We start from the raw sequence: 24,082 nt of genomic DNA, 5'->3' as shown, positions 1-24,082 counted from the left end.
GAATCCTTAGTTTTTTACTTTTAGGATTCCCTTTGTACACCTACTGCTACTTAAAGGTGGGGCATGTAATTTTGGAGAAACCAGCTCGAGTGCGCTAGAATTTGAAAGTACACAACCGGAAAAAATCTGCCTCTTCCTTCAGACTTCCCCCTCCTCCAACACACACAAACGCGCACATGACCAATGAGGGCACGAGATAAGTTTGTGCACAGATGGAAGGCTGACAGGCAGGTAGGCCATCCAGTTATTTTAGCCGGGCCGTCTAAAATGATTGGTCGTGCTTTTCACAGTACTACGGCTTCCACAGATGACATTTTTGTATGTATTTATTGTCAAAGCATTTAATATATTCATTGCTATCGGGATGTTAAGAGCATTCCATGGAATATAACAAAAAGTGTTTCTGAAATAAATGACATACCCCACCTTTAAGTAGTGTTGAATGGTAAAATCTCATTGCATCTTTGGTGAAGGAACCACCTTCAATCACCAATAAAGGACATTTAAAGGTTCAGCAAACATTTGTATCTGGTTGGAGAACAACTAGGATTTTCCCACTTTCTGTCAACAACAGACAACTTTCTGTCCTTTTCCTGTTTCAACGTGAAAGTGCCCCCAGTTCTATGAAGACAGTTCTGCTAGTCTGGAACAGTGAATAAAAAAAATTAAACCCATTTCCTGATTGTCAGATTTAATGACGATTTGGCAATGTTAATGACAGTGATTGTATATGATGCACAGTATGTTTTGACACATTAAAACATTCTGTCTTTTTATCTGAAACCTGAAAGTTGGCAGGAATGAAGTACAAGATGATCTCTGCTTGTTTCAAATAGCACCAGAGAGTGTGAATGGTTCCTCTGAGCAAAGTTCAGGTGTGAGGAAAGTAAAAACCAGCAGATCCTGTTGTTGGTGAGTGTGTGAAGAGAACAAAGTGGACACCTTCAACAGCTGCTCTAAATCCTCTGGATCTCAAAGAGCCGGATGTCCGTGTCATACCAGATTGGAGGATCCACATTGCTGTAGTAACAAAAATCAGGATAGAGAAACAAGTCAAATCTATTGTTCTCTCTATGTGTTTATGACTGAAGAACAGGTGGAAAATAACGTTTTTTTCAGAATAAGCTTACAGGTTGCTTTAAAAATATCTGTGAATTTGATACAAATGATGTAGCTTGTGATAAAAGTTTGCAGAGATATTTAAGCTCACGTAGAAATAAACATATATACTTTTATTCCTATTTCGAAAATAAAGTATGATTGAACATCAGCCTCTTGTGGCCAAACAGTATCACAAAAACCAACATTTAATCCTGACAAAAGAAAAAATGGGTTTTTTCCAACATGTTATCATAAATCAAAATAAATAACTTTGATAAATGATCCTGGCATCCGTTTCCCCTCTCCCAGTTTTTACATAATGAACACAGGAGAGAAACATTTTTAGATCATAGAAATAAATGACCCACATTTTGTTTTTCTCACTTGCCTCTCAGGGGCTCCGTAGAATCGCCCCAAAATATAACACGTAAAATAAAGAGGTTTCATACAGGCTTATATTCATGTTTGTTTACCGTAAGTAGATGACCCCCCACATGTAGGTGCGGAACCACATGGCCGTGCCGGCGTTGGCCTGGTACTTCCTGATGAGGATGGGATGAGGGACGGGCAGGAGGCCGACCAGCGTGCCGTGCTGAAGGAACTTCAGGATTTCTGACTCGTCTGTCAAACCCCTGATGATGACAACAATATATATTAACTCATCTGAATCATTAAAACTGCACTAATTATTGTGTGATATGAAAGGTGTTGCAGTGATCAAAGGATTTTGACCAGTATTGCAGTTTTTCAGAGCTGTACATGTTGGTGTCTTTCAGCCCATTTCTTTGGTTTACCATTTAACAACATAAAAGTTTTGGTTTAAGATCTTATAAACCCATTATTTAGACTACCTGACCAACACCAAACACAACAAATATAGCACTAGCTAGTGAAGAGGCAGGTATTTCTCTTAGGAGTTTGTTGAAACTAAAACAAAGCTAAAAGACTGTAAATATTGGACCTATAATAATCAGTTGGACACAAAGATGGTTATGTCGCTGTGTATCTGCTTGATCTGCAAATAGGTAACTGGTTGCTTAAACATTCATCATAAGAGATGCAACAATAAGGGGATAATCCATTAGTGAATTGACAGACATTTTGATGATTGATTAATCATTAAATTAAAATGTTCATGCAAAGGTTTTACCCAAAACTCCTAGTTCCCTGGGGAAATCTAGCACAGAGAGCATGATTTATTTTAGCAGCAGGAGTTTGCTGCTAAAATACAGTTATGTTACCAGAATGATAACTGGTTTGTTAGAATGAGTAGCAAGAGCGACCATGACTGAAAAAGATGGCACTAAACTGGCCATTTACCTCTTTTAAAATAGGTCAGTAAATGCTTCTGAGATTAATACGTGTATCAATTCTTACTTGTCAATGCAAATCTTCTCCACCTGAGGCACCAGTACTTGTAACAGCCTCATGATGGTCTGTAGAGGAAGTTTGGCTTTCCATGACAACACCTGAGAACACACAAGCAGCATGATGAGTATAATAAATACAAATAGAAGGAATAGTAAAAAGTAGAAAACACTTCCACTAACCCAGTCTGTGTTAGCGCTCCAGGCTGCTGATGATGATGATGCACTTGATAACCGACTCCTCGCTGCTTCCGACTCTGAATGGTATGCCTGATTATAAAATAAAAGCACAGGACTTTAACTTTACCTGCAGTAAGAAAAACAGTAAGATAGAGTGATGTGAAGTGTGATGTACCTCGTGGTCTCTCTCTGAGTTGGACTCTGTGTCGCTGGCTCCGCCCACAGCACTGGTGTCAGCAGGAGAGTCAGAGGTAGGCACGGTGATCATGGTGCCGTCCACACTCACCTGGGACTTTGCCGTTATCTTATCAATTCCTAACGGATAAAAACATTCTTTTTTTGAATTGCAGAGAAAAAGAGAATTACTCAAATAAATATTGGTAGTTGAGTATTACAATCTTCAGCTCTTTACAGGCTTGAAAGGTGGCTTTTTTTCTGAAAACTTCATGGGGCACATTTGACAACTTGAATTCACAGCTGTTACAACTGATTTCAATGGAGATCCAGAATAATGATAATAATAATGACCAAAAGAGACACAGAGAGACTCACAATGAATATGAAAAAGGGAAAAACAAGGAAACCCTAAAAGAATACAAAGAAACAAAAAATAAGAAAAAAGAGTGGTTGTCTATATATCATTTAAAGACCGATATGATTATTTGTAAAAACATGGAGACATTTTTTTTCTTTTCAATGTGGCGAAAATGAGATATCCAAATTCCCCACAAATGACTCTAATATGTAAAAAAAAATGTATGTTGCAGATACTGTAATACAAAGGTAATATTCTAATGTAATTTAATCAACTGGGAATGTTTCCTCTGTAAATGACTGTACTGTCTCCTTTCTCACCTGGAGTAGCCACTAAGCTGGCTTTGAGTGTTCCCGGCTCAACAGAATCAGCAGGTCTGCTCCTCTCTATGGACTCTGCCTCTGTGGAGTTTGCCCTGGAGATCCCAGACTTCTTCTTCTTCTGTAGAACCCTCTGAATAGATGCCGTGTCGGACGGCAGGTTGGCCAGCTGGTGGAAAACATTACGCTTCCGGATGATGGCATACACGAGGTTGGAGTTACCTGTGAGCGAGATTTAGTCAGGAGTTTGAAAGAGCCACATATCTGATTTTCATATTTGAGGATTTTTATATTTGTTGATGTTAACATGACAGAAAACATATAGAAACAAAAAGGAGCTGGTTTAAGTCCTACTTATAACTATTTTTAACGGTCTCAGTTTGTACGGGTCATTTAATCCTCCATGCAAACTAAAGTTAGACACGGAGTTCCGCAAGGCTTTGTACTTAGACCTACTTTGTTCACCTTATATATGCTTCCGTTTTACTTTACTATACTATATTTACTTTCAAGTTTCACCCGTCACCCGTGAGTGGGTTTTTCACAAATGTTGGGAATTTTAACGACACAAGTCAGGACTTTTCTGATATCCGCGGCCTAGGAACGTGGTATATTTAACAAACCGCCACTATATTGTCTATTTTCTCACCATCAAACTGATACTGGATGATGTTGTTGAAGACCTCGAGCAGGAAGAAGACGAGGTGGTGGTTCTCTTGCGAGGAGAAGAGGAACCAGGGGGTGGTGAAAGCCTCCAGGAGGTGGAGCAGCTTGTTGGCCGCCACCATGGACAGGCTCTTCAGATAAGGTGAAACTGTAGAGGGCAAAATAAAAGTCAAAATGACACAGAAGATTTCTCTGCAGTTCTGACATCAAGCCACTAGGGTGCGACATTTCCTTTGTGGTACTCACTGTTCACTATGATTGTAAGAAGGCAGTCAAACAGAGGCTGCAGACGCTGGTGTCCACTGGTGGTGATCTTGTGGAAGATCTAAAAATAATCAAATAAAATGTGATTACATAATAATAATACAAAAATAAAACAGAGGGAAAATGTTGAACAGACAGCAGAACTCTACTCATACTTTTAGTATTTATTATTATTATTATAAACAACAGCAGTAATATATATAAATGTTATATTATTACTATTATTAATCCAATAACTTTATTTATAGAGCTCCTTTAGAAAAAAAACATGACATAAAAAACAAGAGTCGAAATGACACATGGAATATATAGCATGATTTGTGTGAGACTTTGTAAACAAATGTTGTGTATAAAATTTTTCATAAATTAATTTGGAAAATCATTTCATCATCAAAAAAATAAATTCAAGGTAACTTGAATGTAATTGGTATACAACTCATCTGTTTGGGGCGAAGTGTTTTTAAATAAATAATACAAACTATTCTCTAACATTAAATGTCTTACAACAATGAGCAGGTCTGCGTGGGTCCCTGTGAAGATAGGGATGTCCATGGGGACGTGCAGAGTGAACGGCTTGTTCAGACGCACACCGAAGTTCCTCTCCCCGCTCAGAAGCAGCAGGATGAACACGCCGATGTGCATGAGGCCCACACGAGCTGCAAACACGCGTATAAAAAGACAGATTATTCAGGGTGATAAAACAACCATCTATGCTAGTTAGCACTCATCTCAATATGCATGTGCAAATATAAGTAATCCCTGAAACTCACACGGATCTGCTCTGGCATCATTCAGGCTGAAGAGGATGGGAACCAGCACGTCCAACACGTCGCTGCTCTTCAGCACGAAGAACAGGAATTTCTAAAACACACAAACACACCTGAGTTTACATATTCATCCATCTTACTCCCTCACATCAAGAACTACATGTGATGATGAATTTCAGAGCTTTATTTTAAAACAGGGCTTTGTCGGAAATCCCTTTGATATTATGTGGCGTTTTTAAGCGATGCTGCTAGTATAGTAAGGCAGAAGATTCAAAACTTATGTTGACAAAATAATAAATCAAATAAATTGAAATCGCAATATGGATTAGTGCAAAATCGCAAATCACAGTAATCGCAATATTTGGTAAAGGCAAAATATGTGAAAATATCTGAATGAGGTATTGTGGTGCTGCAGAGAAGTCGTGGCCTAAAAACAGTGTTCTACAAACTTAAAATAAATCCTGCATATTGCATATTGCAATATCAGTCAAAATTATAGCAACTACTTATTTTTTTCCAAATCGTGCAGCCCTCAATGACACCACTATATTTTCGGTGTTCATTGCTAAAGTTGCTCCATCTTGTAGCTTTAGCATCATTCAGATAAACCGTGCTCCACACCTTGTTGAAGTCACAGAACTTCCAGAAGAGGATGAGCAGCTCCTGATGGAACTGGATCTTCTTGGTGGAGCGGGGCAGGTAGGTCTGCACCAGAGGGTTGTTCATCAGCCGTCCCAGACCCTTCAGGATAAAACTTAAGTCCTGATGAACAGAGAATTAGATGATATTGTAGGCTGTTAAATAGTTTTGGACGGTGGAATATTACTCTTTCATTTGAATTATTTGATCAGATTCCTGTCTATTGGTATAACGTTTATTCAAATATATTCAAAGCTCAGATGTTGTATACTCTGATCTAACATTGTATTTCTATTGTAGGGAGCATAAAAGTAGGTGACATCTCTCTCCTCGGGTCAGATTATTGTCTCCAAAATATAGTCACATAACATAGACGTGCTGAACTGTCGACCCACAGCTGATAAGAGTTAAGACTAGCCAATGTTCTCTGACATGGAAGGTCAGGAAGATTGAAAGTCTATATGATGTGTTTTTGTTGGACTATATTTGAATGCTTTTATTGTTTTTTGTAACATACTTTGAATGACCTTGTGTTGAAATGCGCTATATAAATGAACTTGCCTTGCCACAGCACACAACATGACTTAGTTATGGAATACTGCTGCTTCTTTTATTTAAAACTTTTCCACACATTGAACTTTTTAGCAGCAGGTTTGAGCACCAAGGAAACAATCAAAATGATGTCCTTGGGCAAGATACTTAACACCAAATTGCTCCTCCTATAGGCATGTCTAGGGTATTAAAAAGTATTTAAGTCGCATTGGATAAAAGCATCAGGTAAAAGACATGTAAATGTAAAAAAATAATAAAAATGTAAGTCATTTGAGTTTAAAATACTGGACATACTAGACTAATGGGTCATGTCAGATTATGATTTTTCCTACGATAGTGTATTGGTCATTATTGATTCTGAAATCTGATTGGCACATCCATAATTTACCTCTTCTCTGTGTATCCTGGAGAGATAATTCACAAAGAGGTTATCAGGTCCAGCTGGCTGAAAAAAGAACAAATACATGATTTTAAACTCTGAATCAGTAAACCATTACATTTTATTCTAATAATAAAAATGATCCCCCTCTCACCTCCTGCTCCTCCACCTCTGAGGGGGCTGCGGAGGTGTCCAGGGCCTGGAGGGCGGAGCCTGTGGCCGACCCGGCCTCGTGCTCCAGGGTGACGATCAGGATCTGCACCGCCTGCTCCACCAGCTGCTCCCGGTGGTCGGAGAACAGCAGGTGGTTGTAGGGGATGCCGTAGCCCACGGGGTCGTAGGCACACACCACGTTGAGCAGGGAGGTGAACAGAGGCAGGGCATGTCTGGGGGTGGGGGGGGTGGGGGGGCAGTGAAGGACAGGTGGAGGTCAGGGGCATGGAGGGCTATCAGTGTGTTCAGAGCAAGGGGCTCTTCAGAGGGGGCTGCATGTCCCATAGTGTGGGGTAATGCATAGCAGAGGGTGAGACATGTTCAAGGACGCTTTTCCCACTGGGGAATTTCATAGTTCTATTTTTATCTTCCTCTGTTTTGACATTTTATGCTTATTTTTCTCTTAAAATGTCTCCTGTGTGGACATATCTTAGTCAAGTTTAAAAGCGTTCAATTCTTTTTAGAAAAAAACCCCACTTTTATCAATAGTCAAAGCCAGGATTTTTAAACAATTTGGAAAAAAGTGTATTAAATCTCTTCCATTCACTTTTTTAACACTGCATATATGTGCATTTCTTTTGTATTAATTTGTTATGAGTTCATAGATACAAAATACTTACTTGTAGATATGACTCCTATTCATAAATATATGGATATATATTTAAAAATGGCAATTAAATTAAAAGAAAACCAGTTTGCAGCCAATTTATTTGACAGATTTTTGTATCAACATTTTACAAAATATTTCCTGTATAAAGTATATATTTACAGTTATTATTGTTCCAAAAAGGTACATCTATGAACAACTGTCATAGACTAGTAGTACATTTGCAAAAACAATGTTATCTTTCCAATAGTATCTCTAGAAGAAGCTGCACTAAAGATGATTTGAGGGTGCATCACTTTATGCACATGTTGAGGATGTGTGTGTGTGTGTGTGTGTGTCACCTGTTTTCTGAGGAGCAGAAGAAGGTCACCCAGGGGTTTGGGTTCTTACTCTCAGAGGAGGGGGGGAGGTACATGGCCTCAGAGAGACAGGTGAGGAGCAGCTTCAGCAGCTCTGTCCTGAACAGACAAGAAAACTAAAGTAATCAATGTTATTGAAACATTTACCAGAAAGCTTTTATAGCCTGACCGATTTGAAAAAAAGACCTGTCAGTGCTCTCTGGTAGACAACCCCTTCAACCAGGTTTATTATAAACTACCACAAACATATCTTTGGTATTATTTGACTGTTATTTCTTGTAACAAGTTTTAGCTTGATTTTTCAGATTGGCTGATGGTAGCGATGTATTTGGAGGACAATGAATCCAGGGCTGTTGTCCCAGACAAAATGCCATCAGACTTGGTTGTGAAATAACAAAAACAAGTTACCCAATTGTTATGGATGGTTTTGATTGCAAACCTTTCTACCACAATTCTTTTTAATTGACATGAACAAGACAACTAAAACTAAGTTCTCCACAGTCCCTGCTGGGCTGCACCCTCACCTGTTGATGTCGTGGATGTAGTTCAGAGGAGGGGACTGAGCGAAGCCCACCCCGGCCTCCCAGATGTACTCGCAGCTGTCTATGGAGCGAATGTCCTCGGCTGTGTCCTGCAGCAGAGAGCAGAGCAAAAAATAATGAACATCATGTCAAGGACAACCTGACAATGACTAAGGCATACACATTTTGTTGATGTTCTCATTTAGGCTGCCATACCATTTCCAATTTTGATAATTGATTTATAATTTAAGTCATTATAACCAAGCCTTGAAGCACTCGCACTATTTATGTCATTGTATTTATTATAGAAAAATGTGTATTCAGTATTGGCATACAATATACCCGGAATGTATCGGCTAGTAAATAAAAACAATAAGCAGAACTTAAAACATTCTTTACGGTTCAAACTTCTCTATTATTGTAAATGTACTTTTGGAGGAACTTGAAGGCATCACCTTAAACCAGTGGTTCTCAAACTTGTTTTGTCAGGCCCCCCCCTTTGTAGAAAAAAAAAAGTTGGGCCCCCCCAACACAAATAGTCACGTAATGGGCTAACTTAACATTTATTAAAATACACCAATATGAACGTGAGCATTCCTTTAAAAAAAAAAAAAAATGCCTTTGCTAGAACATTGATAATAAAACAATGCTCCATAAGTCTGTGTGCTCCAACAAATTAATACATAATACAATTGTGCAATCCCTTTGCTAGAACAATAAGTTATAATACTTTGCAAACAAATTAAAAGAAAGAAAATGCTGATATTTGGCAAAAAAGTGTGTCTTATCGCAGCATTTGCAATGAGCCTGTTTTGCACTGCAGACTTCTTCAAAACGGGGTTGCAGGCTCAGTGGCAGCGCCGCCAGAGATTTTCTTTTGGGGTGCTGTGGGGTAGTTTGACGTTTCATAGAGGGTGCTCAAACATGTAGGGTTTCCCATTAATGTACCGGTCGCTACAGTGGAATGTTCGACTGCAACAATCCCCACACGCACACTCAGTGTACCCGCGACTGTTACAATGAAGGCTCGATAATCAGCTCACGGCATATAGGTGTAAGCAGGGGTAAAGTGCTATTTTAGTGGTGTGTGGACCTAATATCCTCTAGGGGGGTCCTTTCCTCCTCTAGGGGGGTCCGGGGGCATGCTCCCCCGGGAACATTTTTTTTTAAATATTGAAGTTAAAAGCATCAATCTGGTGCATTTTGAAAGCAAAATGAAGAGATCTATGGATACATCTCTCAACACCCATATGAAACAGAACTGTAAACAGATTTTATTTTTCTTTATGGATATTTTACAAATCACTCCCCTTTTAAACTTTATTCTTGTTTTCTGTCATATAGTATTTCATACCTGTTTTTCATTTATTCTCTTGTTTTTTATACCTATAATGATCATATAAACGTGTGCCTCGGAAATAATTGTTTACATTAATCGTGACCAAACCGTTTGAGACCCACTGAGATAACTTAGACTAAAGTTAACCCCCCACTTGGAGAAACACTGCCTTAAACTCTGGGGAAACAGAATTAAGAGAATATTCAATGATGGAAATATCTGTAGGCTCTCTGTTATAATAAACATTGGGAAATGAAATTACCTAATTCTGTTAGAATTAATAGATATTTGAAATTGAGGAGATGTCTGGACTCTCAAACACACACAATATCCTAAAGAGAGGTCTACACAAAAGGAAGCACCTGCTCCATTGCATTCAATTACAACAAGGAGAACAGGAAACAATAGGTTTTCAGCCAAAAGAACTGAACTGCATTGTTTAACTGTGGACTCACTTCTTATTCAGAGCCATAGAGCAATATCAGGTTACATCAATATTTGCAAAGGGCCACATTTCACAGCTACAGACAGTGGGACTGTGTTCACACCTACTTTACATCATGGGAATATACAAGAGGACTAAGCTGACAATATCAGCATGTGACACCTCAGCACCGATAACTACAGTGTCATTTATAGATGTGACAAGGTGCTGCCATTGTTCTCTATAAGTAAACTGACAACAAAGGGCACCCTGCCATACCACACAGAAATTCACTGGTGATGATGCAAACCCAGGAAGCATCAATTTTGTGATTTTGGATTGTGATTCGAAAACTACATCTTTGTCACATTCATATGACTTTTTAGGGGAAATCTAATTGTATAATCTCGATGATTTAAGATCATTGACGGAATTAAAAGAATCCAGTATTTAACTGGGGAGAAGCTAACATAAAACAAAAAACAGACATACTAACAAAAAAATGAACAGAATTGAACAAAAACTACCAAAAAGAGAGTCAAGATTATTATAAAAAGAGAAAACAACTGCAAAGATGCAAAATGTAAAAGAATACAACCACAAAGAGATGCTAAAAGGGATAACAAAGACATGCAAAACATCCTAAAAGAGAAAGAAAAATACTAAGAAAAGACATGAAACAACCAACAAGAGATGAAATACGACTACAAAGAAACACAAAAACAGAGAAAAGTGATGCAAACTACTAACAAAAGAGAGAAAATGACTACAATGACATGCAGAACAACCAAACAGAGACTCAAAAAGATCATGAAGAGAAACAAAATGACTACCAAGAGATGCACAATTCCCAAAAAGTGACAGAATATGAGTAAAACAGAAAAATATCTTCAAACAAATGCAAAAAGAGACACAAAATGACTATGAATGAGATGTAACACTACCAAAAATATATTTGAATCCGTGGCTCTCGCGCCAAGGCTTTATCTTTTGAAAATGCGTCCATTTCTTGGTATTTTGGGTGTACCGACTCTTTAACACATATGCCTTTTCACCTTGAAATCACCACACCTTTACTGGAAAGAGAAAACTAACCCTAAGCCAGGTTTCTGTGTGTGCACGCTCCACAGGTCACAGAAGCAGGTGGGAACAGACGACAGCCGCTGGGCATTTTGAATTCTTCCTCGGGGCGGCTGACAGAGGTGTGAGGAGTGCTCCGACCATGGAGAGGTTAAAGGTCACCTATTATGCAAAATCCACTTTTTCATGTCTTTTATACATCAACATGTGTCCCCTCTGTGTAAAGAGATTCTGAAAGTTTCAGAAAAAAAGATTCTTTCACTTTTTGTCCTGATCTATTTATATAAAATCCTGTCTGAAAATGAGCTGATCAGATTTTGGCCACTTTATGATGTCATAACGATTTTTTGGCTTGTGTAACCATTAGCCAATCACCAACCAAGGTAACCCCCGCCCCACCTTATCACCTGAATCTCCTCCTAGACCACAATTCTGTTTTTTTTAAATCAAATATCTCTCAGAGAGGCGTGGGGAGGGGCTCCTTATTTTCATCTAAAGTAACAGACAGAGAATCAGCACTTTTGAAACAGGGCTGAAACAGAGGGGTTTATGGGATGCTACAATGCATGATCTGTTTGGTATTTCGAACCAAACACTTCAGAGACATGTTTTGTATATAGCTGAGAACTATAATATATTGATGGTAAACCGTATAATAGGGTACCTTTAAGACCTGCAGTCACCTCCTATGCTCTCCAGCACCACACATGTTTGCTCAGCACGATTAAGACGTGTCCACCCTCCTCTCCTCAGCCCAGTTGACAAACATGGCCACTCCTCCCCCCTCTGTCTCAGGGAGAGTCACTCATTAACTCCAGCTACTGAAGTTTGTGTGGAGATAAGAACAGTGACTGTACCGCCTCAGGGCTCAATAACAGGGACTAGCCTTTTACATAAAGGTATTGACATTGTTGTAGCTTAAGGGCTAACACATAAAGAAAGGTGTATTCCTCCTTCTGTGGAAAGACTCTTGAAGGACCATTACAAATCTTGGAGAATACTTGTTTGCAAGTTAAATGGGAGCATTGATATCAATTTAAATGTATTTGCTAGGGCTTCATCTCTACAGTATGCGATGCAGAATCTTTATTGTATTGAAATTGCATTAAAGATTAGTGCAATACTCAATTCGGAAATAGTGCTATATTTGTGAAATGTGTGAATATACTATGAAGTATTGTGGAGATGTGGACAAATCATATACGGACTTGACAAAACATAGTTGTTTGATACAGAACTCAAGAAAACCGAAACGTGATCATTTCAACATATTTTTCAATGATAATGAGAATAATGATGCAAAATGACCAAACTTTCTAATATTGTAAATAATATTACATTTGCATTATCATTGAAATAATTGCATTTAGTAATTTTCTGTAAATCGGTCAACCTTAGCAAATGAACAGGTTCAGAGTACAGTTGTGCCTTTTTCTGCTTTCAGTATACTGACACTGACTTTTTAACTGAGTCATCATCACCATTAACTTCTATGCAACCAATGTATGCATGCATGCTAAATCACAAGCTTGAATGCAGGAAAAACAAACAAAAAAACGTTTTTTATTGTGCACTAGACAAATTTGTTTAATTTTTTTTGGTAATCGTTCTTAAATAATTAGAATCTCATTATCATAAAGGGCGTCAGTAGCTCAATCTGCAGGTTCTTTGCTTTAGAACTGAAGGGTCGCCAGTTACAGTCCCCTATTAGAACAAGTTCAGCTCCAGACCATGGCAGCATTTTTGCTCTGAAACCCATCAGCTAATGCATGCGTTTATATTAGGTGTGATGTAGTGAGAATTGAATTTCCCCCCGGGATTAATAAAGTAAAATTAAGTGTTTTCGAAATAATCAGAATTTTCCCATAATAATTCTGTGTTAAACGTCAAAAATGAGATTGATATTGATCTGATTGGAACATAAAAATGACACATAATGTTGACTATTGTTCTTTTGAGACCAACACATGTTCTGCAGAAATGTCATTCACGGATAATGAACAAGCCCGATGCAAAGCTTTGGTTCTCCTTGATTAGATTCTGAATATTGGCAGGTGTTTGGGTCCAGCTGCACTGAGGGATAATCAGGCCACAGCTGAACGTCTGCCACACATGAGTGGCTGTGTAATGTAGAAGGGTACTGTGCACTCACCGGGCTGTTCTTCTTGTGGCTCTGAGCGGTGAAATCTGGACAGAAGAGCAGGTCAGAGATGGCCAGCAGCAGGGATTCAGCCAGCGGCCGTGATTCAACATCAATACCATCTTCATCCAAATGCTGGAGGACAAAGAGAGGAGATAGAAGATGTCTCATTTGTAGTTTTGCTATTATAGACACCATATGTGAATTAAGAATGTGGTGATTTGTGGTTAAACAAGAAAGTATTACTTAAGATCATTCCTCAACAGTAAAGTAGCAACACTACTTAAATTACTAATAACAAGTAATCAACCTGCATTCATATTGTTATTTCAGTCAAAGTAAACAGTATTAACAGTAAAATGTAACTAGAAAATGCATTTCCTGCAGAAAATGCGTGCGAATGCTGTAAACTGTGAATGAATTTAGCTGAAAATGCAGAAAAAGCTGAATATGTTATTAGCTGAATGGTAGCTGCTTTTAGCTACAAAAATGCAGAAAAAGCTTAATATTTAAAAGAAAAGATTTAAAAAAACATGTATAGCCTTGATGTCCTGAAATAGCTGAATAATGTAATAGTTGAATGGTTTCTGCAGCTGAAAATAGGCTGAAGGAGTTAAATATCAGATGTAAGTAGTAGTGAATGAATTTGTATTAAGATGAGAAAAGAAAGTAAAAAGGCTTGGGAAAGCAGCAGAATATTTGAACTGCAAACTTTTGAACTAACTTGATGGTGAATTATCTGTCGCGATGGCAACGGCATTTGATGACACCCCATAATACGCTTAGATGTGTTGATGGCTGCATCGTTACCAAACCTGTGAAGTTTTGGGCCATTTCGATCATTTTCACTGAAGTTATGAGAAAACCGTGTTTCATGGTGAGCATTGTGTTGCCATGGCAACGGCATTTGAAGAAATCTCAAAACTGTCCCGTATATGTCTTCACGGCTGGACTGTTAGCACACATGTGAAGTTTGAGCACTTTTTGAACATTCATAGGAGTAATACATTACATTAGGAGGTTACATTACTCTCTCTCTTCTCTTGATCGCCCTCTCTCTTCTCTTGATCACCCTCTCAATCTTCTATCGCCCTCTCTTTCTTCTCTTGATCGCCCTCTCTCTCTTCTCTCTCTCTTCTCTTGCTCGCCCTCTCTCTCTTCTCTTGATCGCCCTCTCTCTTCTCTTGATCGCCCTCTCTCGCTCCTCTTGATCGCCCTCTCTCTCTCCTCTTGATCGCCCTCTGTCTCTTCTCTTGATCGCCCTCTCTCTCTCCTCTTGATCGCCCACTCTCTCCTCTTGATCGCCCTCTCTCTCTTCTCTTGATCGCCCACTCTCTCTCCTCTTGATCGCCCTCTCTCTCTCTTCTCTTGATTGCCCTCTCTCTCTCCTCTTGATCGCCCTCTCTCTTCTCTTGATCACCCTATCACTCTTCTATCACCCTCTCTCACTTCTCTTGATGTGTCTGTGAGAGAGAGGGAGTGTGTGTGTGTGTGTGTGTGTGTGTGAGAGAGAGAGAGTGTGTGTCTGTCTGTGAGAGAGAGAGAGTGTGAGTGTGTCTGAGAGAGAGAGAGAGAGAGAGAGAGAGAGAGAGAGAGAGAGAGAGAGAGAGAGAGAGAGAGAGAGAGAGAGAGAGAGAGAGAGAGAGAGGTAGTGGTGAATGTTTACAAACACCTGTGTGTGTAAACCCAGAGATGAAAGGTTACCATGGTGACGACTTATGACAATTTACCCACTGCAGCACTGAGTCCCATTAAGAATGCATTGAGGTTTGTATCTGACAATTTTGCCACCTGTTCAAAAACCATGGCTCCTATCAAAAAATGACCAGACCGTGAGCATCAGGGAACCCCAATGAACTGATATATGTTGTTTTTTTTGGTTTTGTGTGTAAAATGTGGAGATGGGAGCAGTTTGTCTAAAGTGTACTTCTCTCTGTTCTGAAGAAAGTTCCGGAAAGATTTAACATGGGAATCAATTGGGAGCTAGGTGGACTTTTTGTCTCTTCATGCCCTCAAGAGGCATTTTGTTTAATATTTCTTTTTAATTTTTTTTAATTTTCCAACCTAGGAGAGGTTTTCCTACGTTTTTCATGAAAAAATATGTCTGAGGAGTGTAGGGTTTGGGAATTATGGCAAGTTTAAAACATTTTTTGGGGAGCACTGCTGCACTCTGTTTTGAGATCAAAGCACTCTAGACTTAACGAGCTGCTCCATCCACACTAATGTTAAAATCTGAAGAAAGCCTCTTTACCAAGCTCCAAACAAAGTTAATTATCTCAAGAAGTGTAAAAGATATCAAAGATAAAAGTCAAGTTTGAATAGCTGAAGGTGTTGTGATCATTTGAAAGTTGGAATGAAGTGTCTAGCTGAAAGTATGTGGAAGGAGTAGCATTTGGCGCAAGGTGTAGGAAAAGAGGATTTGAAGGCATCTCCCATTGACTTCCATGTTAAAAAAAGAGTTTAAAAAGCTGAATATTTCAAAAAGTATAAAATATTTTTAAAAAGTTGAAGGTTTCCCATCGATTCCTGAACAGGCTGAATAGTTTAATATTTGAATGGTTTCTGTAGCTGAAAATAAGCTGAAGTTATGGAGTGCCAAAGTATTGGCTGAAATAATAAGGGGAAGAATAAAGATTTGAAGTACTATAGTGCAGGGGTTCCCAACCTTTATTGTGCCAAGGACCGGCAGATACATTAAAAAAAAATCGCGGACCGGTTGTCAATTTTAACTGATTTTAATATTTACTCACCACCAGCAGGTAGCAACAGAGGCTAATTGTATGTAACAGCCTGAACAAATACTAGAACAATATGCATCCAAAACATATTAACAAAGTTTAAAAAAGAACCGGTGTTGTTTTTTGGTTTTTCGGAAAACCAAAAAACCGACGTTATTCAGTTTTTAAACCAAAACGGGAAAACAGATAAATCAACGTTTTGGTTTTGTTTGTATGATTTACGGATAATCCAGTGAATGCTGGGAAAACGAGGAGAAGGCGCATTATGAAGGAGATGTCCGGTCGCCAGTGTGTGTGTGTGTGTGTGTGTGTGTGTGTGTGTGTGTGTGTGTGTGTGTGTGTGTGTGTGTGTCACTGGCATTTGTTTTCAGAAGATATTATGATAGTGTCGTTCGTTCCGGTGCACTCCCGACAGCATAGCACTACATCGAGATTAAGATTAAACTAATTTATTTTGGGAACAGCCGCATATGCCGGTGTCGGACAGACACAAACACACCGAACACACAGAGCTGAGCTGAGCAGAGCACATACACACACACATCATGCGCCTTGGTGACTGACTGGACATATCCTTCATAAAACTAATAAAAGGGGGAGTAATCGGGCAGTTCGATGTGTGTAGATGTGTGTGTGGTTAACACGTAGCAGCCTGCAGTCACTCTTAAACTGTTCTGATTAAGTTAAACACAGCGAAGGCGGTGCGTAAAAAGGCACAGCTCTTTACCGAGTATACGTCCCGCTGCCTCCTGATGCTTCAGCCATTTCATGAAGTGAAGGAGGGTTTCCTTCTATAAAACAGCTGCGGGCAGCAGATACCGTGAGAGTCCCGGACATTAATTCATAGATCAAGGCAGACTGGTTTACTCTCCTGTTTTGCCAATCCGGTGCTTAAACAAATAGCTCTACACTCCTGGCCGACATGTCCTTAAAATGAAGTCCGAGTTTGAAATATATCTCAAATAATGTATGCACCACCATTTCCCCACATAAACATAACAGTCTGCAATCAAACGGTTGTCTCCTGTGCGCTCCTCTTCCTACTTGGCGCACCGGTAACATGCTCGTGCGCACAAGAGGCTGAGACCTTAGGCTGAGCCGCCGAATCCCTCGGAACATCATAAAAGCCATTTTCAACGGTTTTCTGGTGAAAGATTAACTAGCTACTGGATGAAATAATATGACTGGTGGCATAGGTGCGAAAATTAAACACTTTTTGAAAAAAATATTATGATAAAATATTTTTATATATTTATAATTCTGCAAATATTACGATAAACTCACAGCTATTTCGCGGCCCGGCAGTAACACCTCCGCGGCCCGGTACCGGTCCGCGGACCGGGGGTTGGGAACCCCTGCTATAGTGGAATGCTGTGGCACAGCATTCGCACTAATAAGATATATGCATAGAGATATGTAATCTCGAGAGTTTCGATGAAAAGATTGATTTGAGTCTCGTATCTGAAAGCTTAGCCACGTCCAGAAAACTGTTAGCTTAGCCTAGCACAAAGACTTAAAAAGGAGGCAAACAGATACCTTGTCACTTCGTCTCCCCAATAAATTGTTGCAAAAAAAAACATATATGTCGGTGTAAAGATTTGACAAATGAGTTTTACCTGGTTAATACTTGAGCTTGAGAGGTGTTTGTAGTTAGCTTTAGTTAGCTTCTGACAGAGCCAAGCTAGCAGTCTCCCTGTGTTTACAGTCTTTCTGCTAAGCTAAGCTAATGGATTGCTTGCTACAGCTTCAAATGTATCATACAGACTTCAGAGTGGTATCAATATTCTCATCTAACCCTCAAGTTAAAAGTGAATATGACTGATAGCAATTAAACAATTTGTTTTCTAAATGTTCTATTGATATTATGGTATTATAGTCATCGTGAATTCCTTTGACCACAATATGTATGTGGGGAAAATCTGATATCGTGACCGCCCCTACTATAAAATCGAAATGTTTCACTTTTGTTCCCAACATATCAAATCAATAGCAATTTCTCCCCACAGAACCACAAACTGATTTCATACAACTACCAACAACCTGTTCCAACTGCTGCAGCTCTGCACTTTACTCCAGTCCCACACTGTAATTAAGGGACATTCAATCCCTTTTAATTCAACCACTGGCCAGGAGGAGGGATAGGGGGGGGACAGACAATATGGGCAGTGTTTGGATGGTGGGTCCCTGGTCGACCAGGTAACCAGAGAACCAGCAGCCGTCAGGAGGCAGAGATGAGGGAGAGATCAGGGGGAGGGAGGGAGGGGTGGGTTTCAGACACTGACGTTGACAGCAGCAACTGTCTCATTTTACAGATCCTGCTCTGTCCATCACTTCTAACCACTGTGGATTATTATACGTGCTAATATCAAATCCTCTGATGTGTGTAAAGCTGAGGGGCTGCGGACAGATTGAACTCTGCAAACTGTCTGCAGTGGGATAGGATTTCTCTGACTGCTGTTCTCCTTCAGGTTCAACTGCAGGTTTGGCAAGGCAGCAGAAGATTTATATATTTCCCTCTGAGAATAAGTTTAACGGTACAATTTTGATTCGTTGTTCTTTTGTTATTTAAATCAACCAATAAAAACATCAAGGCTTGTTATTTTCCCAAAGATCTGGAGATTTCTACTGCTTGGATTTAGCATTCCCTTTTGCAAATTATGTGCATTTTGAGACATGCACTGTTTATTTGGGAGCCGTCATCTTCTACTTCTTCTTCTTCTTCCCCCCATACAATGTGAGTGTTTGCCACCAACTGATCAGTAGTGTAGCACAACACTACGATCCAGAAACACATCACGAGCGTGGGACTGCAATTATTGTGAGCAAAGCACGTTATATGGGTATTCTCTGAGCACTATTAAGGGAACTTTAAAATTCAACATGAACACCATTCAGTAACCAGTGGAGTATGAAAGCACATGGCAATTAGATAGATAGCTAACTAGCCAGCTGTTAAATTAGTAATATTTAACTTTGCTTCATCCACACACTCTGGACCAAAACCTGACCAGTATGAAAACTGATAATACACAAGTGCACTGGTAGAGGTAGAGAGGTCATATACCAGTCGTAAGGTCGGAAGTTAGATCCCTAACACCTGCAGTCAACATCTTGCTGTGTCCTTGGGCAATATTCTAAACCCCAAATTGGCCTGGCCATAGGTGTGTGAAAGTGAGTGAGTGTTTGTCTCCCTGAGCAGGTGGAACCTTGTATGGCAGCCTCTGCCTCTGTATGAATGTGGGTGACTGCTGACTTGATAAAAAAAAGTCAAAAATATGTAAAGCATTTTGAGGAGCTGCAAACACTGGAAAAGGGCCATATAAATGTAGTCCATTTACCCTTTTAACCCGCACACAGGTTTGTGATTTTTGTTTGAATATTGCTTCCTCAATGCATAACTTTCCTATTACAGTCCCCTCCCAGGACTGAATCTCTCACAAGCTTCAATGTGAAATCATTAATGATGCAGTTAACAGCCTGAAGACCTTTCAGTTCTGGAGCTTCCCCCTCCTCATGTCCTCTGATCAGACAGGAGGCAGACTAAGCGTCAAACAGGAAACACACCAGAAAGTGCAAGAATGATACAAGAGTGTTTCTGCTCAGCACTACTTCCTGGAACAGATTGAGTGTCAGTGTGAGTCGTACCCCCGCTCGACCGGCCCCGGGCACGGTGGACCAGAAGAAGCCTCTCCAGTCAGCGTCCTCAAAGATGTAGGGCAGGATGCGTGTGAGCAGGCGGGTGCAGTTCAGGACGATCTGACGCTCTTTCTCTGAGGGGCAGCCGGAGTCAGCCCCCTGCACCAACCTCTCCACTGCCTGCAGAGAAAAACACATGTCGAAAACTTAAAACCAGAACAATACTATAAAGTCAGGTGTCTATACATTTATGATTTCAATTACGATATATTTATTTTGTAAGATTCTGTGTTCAACATCAATATTCTCACCATCCTGTGCCCCCAACCTTAAGCAGGTGTCATACACATATCTCCAAAGTTAATTTGACTTAATTTTAAATTTGTTTTTGAGGAATCAAGTGATACTGGTGAGCCTTGCAGGCAGCTGACATTTCTAGACCTATCTTCCCTAAAGGAAGATTTTATTGAATTTGTTGGTTCTGATTAACAAAGACAGCAGCGATTGGTGGTGAGAGGTCATTAAAAACACCATGCAGACAAACATTGTTCAATCCCACAGATATTTATGTCAAATTCTAGTAGATGTTTGAAAAGATACAACATATAACAGCAACATGTTTTGGGAAGTGTGTCTAAAATGGCAGACAAGACATCAGGAATACCCCTGTTTTACAAGATGGTGCGGCCATGAGAAACACAGAGTTTTGGGATTCAATATTTCACTCAGTTCAAACATCATTAATAGTTCATAGTGAGCTCAATCAAACTGAAAGAGAATATAGAGTACAGTACATGATACTGTTAGACAGAGTGGAATAACAATAACAAAGCTTCTAAAAGGAAAACTTGACATTAAGGGATTAAAGTGTTCAATGTCCAACTGTTCCTTGCTGTAAGAAATGCAGGTTATCCTGTCTTACTGTCTCTTTGTTCCTTTTGTTGAACATTTTATTTGTCAGCCAGGTCTACAAGGAACACCCCATCTGCTTTACTCAAATAACCTTTGACCTTTACAAACACTGATGTGTGTAACGTGTAAAGTGTGTGAACAAACAGCAGCATTCCTGTGACTCTGACAGAAGAATAGCTGCACTAAGACAACACACTTTTGTTAGGTAAAAACATATTGTCTCAAAATTCCAGAGAATGGCTTGTATATTTGAGTCCAGGACATCTCTGACTGGATACATACTGAAAACCATCATTTACATCTCCTCCCCATCCTGATGAATGCAGGTTACCTTGTAGCAGAGGGTTGCCAGGTTGGATGGAGACTCCTCTCTCACAGCTCTGATCTCTGCGGCCGGCACCAGAGCGAACACATCCTGGACCGTGGTGGAGGTGTCGGCCCAGAACTGATCCCAGAAGGCATCGTCTGTGGCTTCTACAGGCTGCAGGAGAGGACAAAAAGTCATTATTTGTGTGTGTTTATCATGATCTCCGTCTGGAGAATCATCATTTTGTACTGCTCATTACTGTGCACCTATTATTGAATACAGTTTTCTCGAATCAGCTATAGTCAGAAGAAAACAGAATATGTGTCTTTTTATTTTAAAACCTTTATCATTTATTAACCTTAGCGTATTTATCCCTTTTGTTTACTGTTCTTTTGTCCCATTTGTCTCTGACTTTATGTTGTGTTAAACCCTATAAAGTCTATGGGAGTACTGTTTTTAAGTACAATTTCAAGCTACTTCTACTGATACTTTTATATTCATTTTATCTAAATACTTCTCAGATAAATATTGTACTTGTGCTCCACTACATTTATATGAGAGCTGTAGTAGATAATGTTTGCTTTTCCAACATGACAGTCAGACATTACATTCTACATATGATTGGTTCTGTATTTAACATAGAAAGAGAATATGTAGGACACAAAAAACACAAGCAACCAACTAAGGATACTTTTCAATACCAAATAATCAGTCGGTTATTTATTGAGTAAGTGATTCATCGATTAGTCCTAAACATTCAGAAAATGTGAACATTCTTTGGTTTGTCCAAAAAAACAGAATACATGTAAGCCTACTATCACAGATGTATTTTTCTTTTACTTGAAGGTAACTCGATGAATCGATTGTCGAACACTAAAAACAGGCCTGAGTGCAGAGTCTGTAGTAGATCCTTATCAACTTCATCTAGTTAGTTCCACCTTAAATGCACCTGCGAGGGAAACACTTGCTGCCTGCAGGAAAACTAATTAAATTCAACATTTAACAATCACATGTCACATGTTCAAGTTATTTAAGGATAATTTCACAAAACAAACAAGACAGGTGAAGGACTCAGAACACCAATAGGGCCAACCTGCCTGTTGACAGTCTCTTAAAACGCAACAAATAGAGGAAAATATCCATATTTCACGAAATGTATGTATATTATGTCAGGACATCTTCATTTGTAAACTGACTGAAGTGTTTACTTGACTTCCCTTCCACTTTGTGTCATTGAGGCTTCAGTTAAGGCTACCATCTGGCACTCTAACTTTATCTCCACAAGCTGAATTTAAAACACAAGCGACGTTAGTTTTTTCTTTTTAAATAACTGACCTGTGTTTTGGTTGTGAGCTGTATCACCGCTTTCCTGAAGTGCAGTTTGGTGTCGGCGTTTCCCATGTTGTGTCACAAACCAACACCTCCTGTTAGGATCCGTGTTAACAGCAGGTTAACAGTCGCAGTAAAGGAGGATAATCTCCCTCATCCACCGCTCTGTTCCTGCTGCGTTCAGGGCCTGCTCGGAATATCCACCTACAAAGGGAATGTCATGTAAAAAATAGCTGCTGTTGATGTTTTTTAATGTTTTTAACATGGGTAATGCTTATTCATGATGTTGTTTTTATTAAAAATGACATGTGGTGCAACTGAGGAACACATTGCTGTACATTTTATGATTTGTAAATGAATGATTTGTATTGTAAATACATTTACATTGACCTGCATCATTTATAGGCAATAGAAAAAACAAAAGACACCAACTTCACAATGATCTCAACAACAAGGTAACACAAGTAAAAAGAAAACTGATAATAATTGTATAACACAATAATAATTATAATAATAAAATAATATTTATAATGATACGCATACAAAAAAGGGCTTTACATATGGAAAAAAACAAACAAATAAACATCAGTTAGATGGTAAAATTTATAAAAATACTCCTAAATAAACTAACAAAAAATAGATAATGTTGTTAAATGAAAACAAAATAAAAAACGTATTGCTGGAATAAATTAAAGAAATATATTTTAACACGGTAATTTAAATGAATTAACTGTTTCAGATATATTGACATAAAATATTTACGTTGAATATAATTTGTTCTAGATTCTCTATCTATTGAAGATAATCTAATTATTCCTGCGGCCCGTAAAGGCAACATTCAGCCAAGCAGGATCCAAACTGGACGACTTCCGGGATCCTAATGTACATATCATAGGTACATATTTGCTTTCATTTACACTGTTCATTTAAAAGTGGCTTAATTTGCGTGGGTCAGTGATTCAGATGCAAGTAATAAGAATGAAACAATCACATCTACATCATCATCATCATCATCATCATCATCATCAGCATCATCATCATCAAATTATTTCATCGAAATTCGTTTTTCTTTTCACGAAAAGTTATTAGTAGTTTTATTTTCTCCAATTACATAAGGAGTCATCGGCCAATGGAAGAACTGTATGGGAAGAACCCATCATGATACTTCAGGTACAATCAGGATAAATGAACTCTTGTGTTTACAGAGCAACAGTGACATCCAGTGACACTTTATTACAAAACGGAGCAATTTAGCAGCTACAACAGCAATCAGTGTTCTTATGTCATCGTTTTTATTCTGATAGATTTTAATATGAGTTAAAGTGTTTTATGTTTGGTTAGTATCCACTTCCTGGGCCAACAAACACACCAACATATTCTACAGCTACCTGCCCTTAGCTGTTTATAAAGCTCATAGCATTAGCCAACAACATACAAGCTAACTGCTAAAATCATATTAAGGCCACCATGCTGCCATCAAAAGCTGCTTCTTATAACAACATGTGCAATTAACCTGATCATGATGTAAAACAACTGATGGTGTGATTAAAAATATGTATGCAAAAATTAAAGTCTTGCAAGTTTACAAACTATTTGATACTGTTAGTGTCTTGTTGTCCTACTAAAATTACCAACATTTGACAATAGTTTCTTATTTAGAAAAGTAAACCTGAGTTAAATAACCTTAAGTTTTCAATTATTGGGTTT

At 39.0% G+C, this 24,082-nt stretch overlaps 1 protein-coding gene across 2 annotated transcripts; it reads right to left on the bottom strand.

Moving 5' to 3' along the window:
• Positions 1–678: 678 nt before the first annotated feature.
• Positions 679–22,546, bottom strand: hid1b (HID1 domain containing b). 2 transcript variants are annotated; one of them, XM_034120172.1, is made up of 19 exons: positions 22,382–22,546; positions 21,071–21,220; positions 19,837–20,007; positions 13,466–13,588; positions 8,474–8,580; positions 7,932–8,048; positions 6,925–7,156; positions 6,780–6,836; positions 5,822–5,962; positions 5,204–5,294; positions 4,938–5,089; positions 4,416–4,494; positions 4,153–4,317; positions 3,504–3,725; positions 2,824–2,981; positions 2,652–2,738; positions 2,479–2,570; positions 1,575–1,733; positions 679–1,020 (listed from the first exon to the last, which is right to left on the bottom strand). In XM_034120172.1, exons 1-19 carry the CDS (start codon positions 22,445–22,447, stop codon positions 957–959), a joined length of 2,433 nt encoding a protein of 810 aa, XP_033976063.1. In that variant the 5' UTR covers positions 22,448–22,546; the 3' UTR covers positions 679–956. The 2 variants fall into 2 exon arrangements, with proteins under 2 accessions (XP_033976063.1, XP_033976064.1); XM_034120173.1 differs by having other exon boundaries at positions 2,824–2,963; positions 22,382–22,545.
• Positions 22,547–24,082: the final 1,536 nt, after the last annotated feature.

Source organism: Trematomus bernacchii, unplaced genomic scaffold (genome assembly GCF_902827165.1).
Source record: "Trematomus bernacchii unplaced genomic scaffold, fTreBer1.1, whole genome shotgun sequence".
Taxonomy (NCBI): Eukaryota; Metazoa; Chordata; class Actinopteri; order Perciformes; family Nototheniidae; genus Trematomus; species Trematomus bernacchii.
This window is presented reverse-complemented; position numbering and strand designations above follow the sequence as displayed.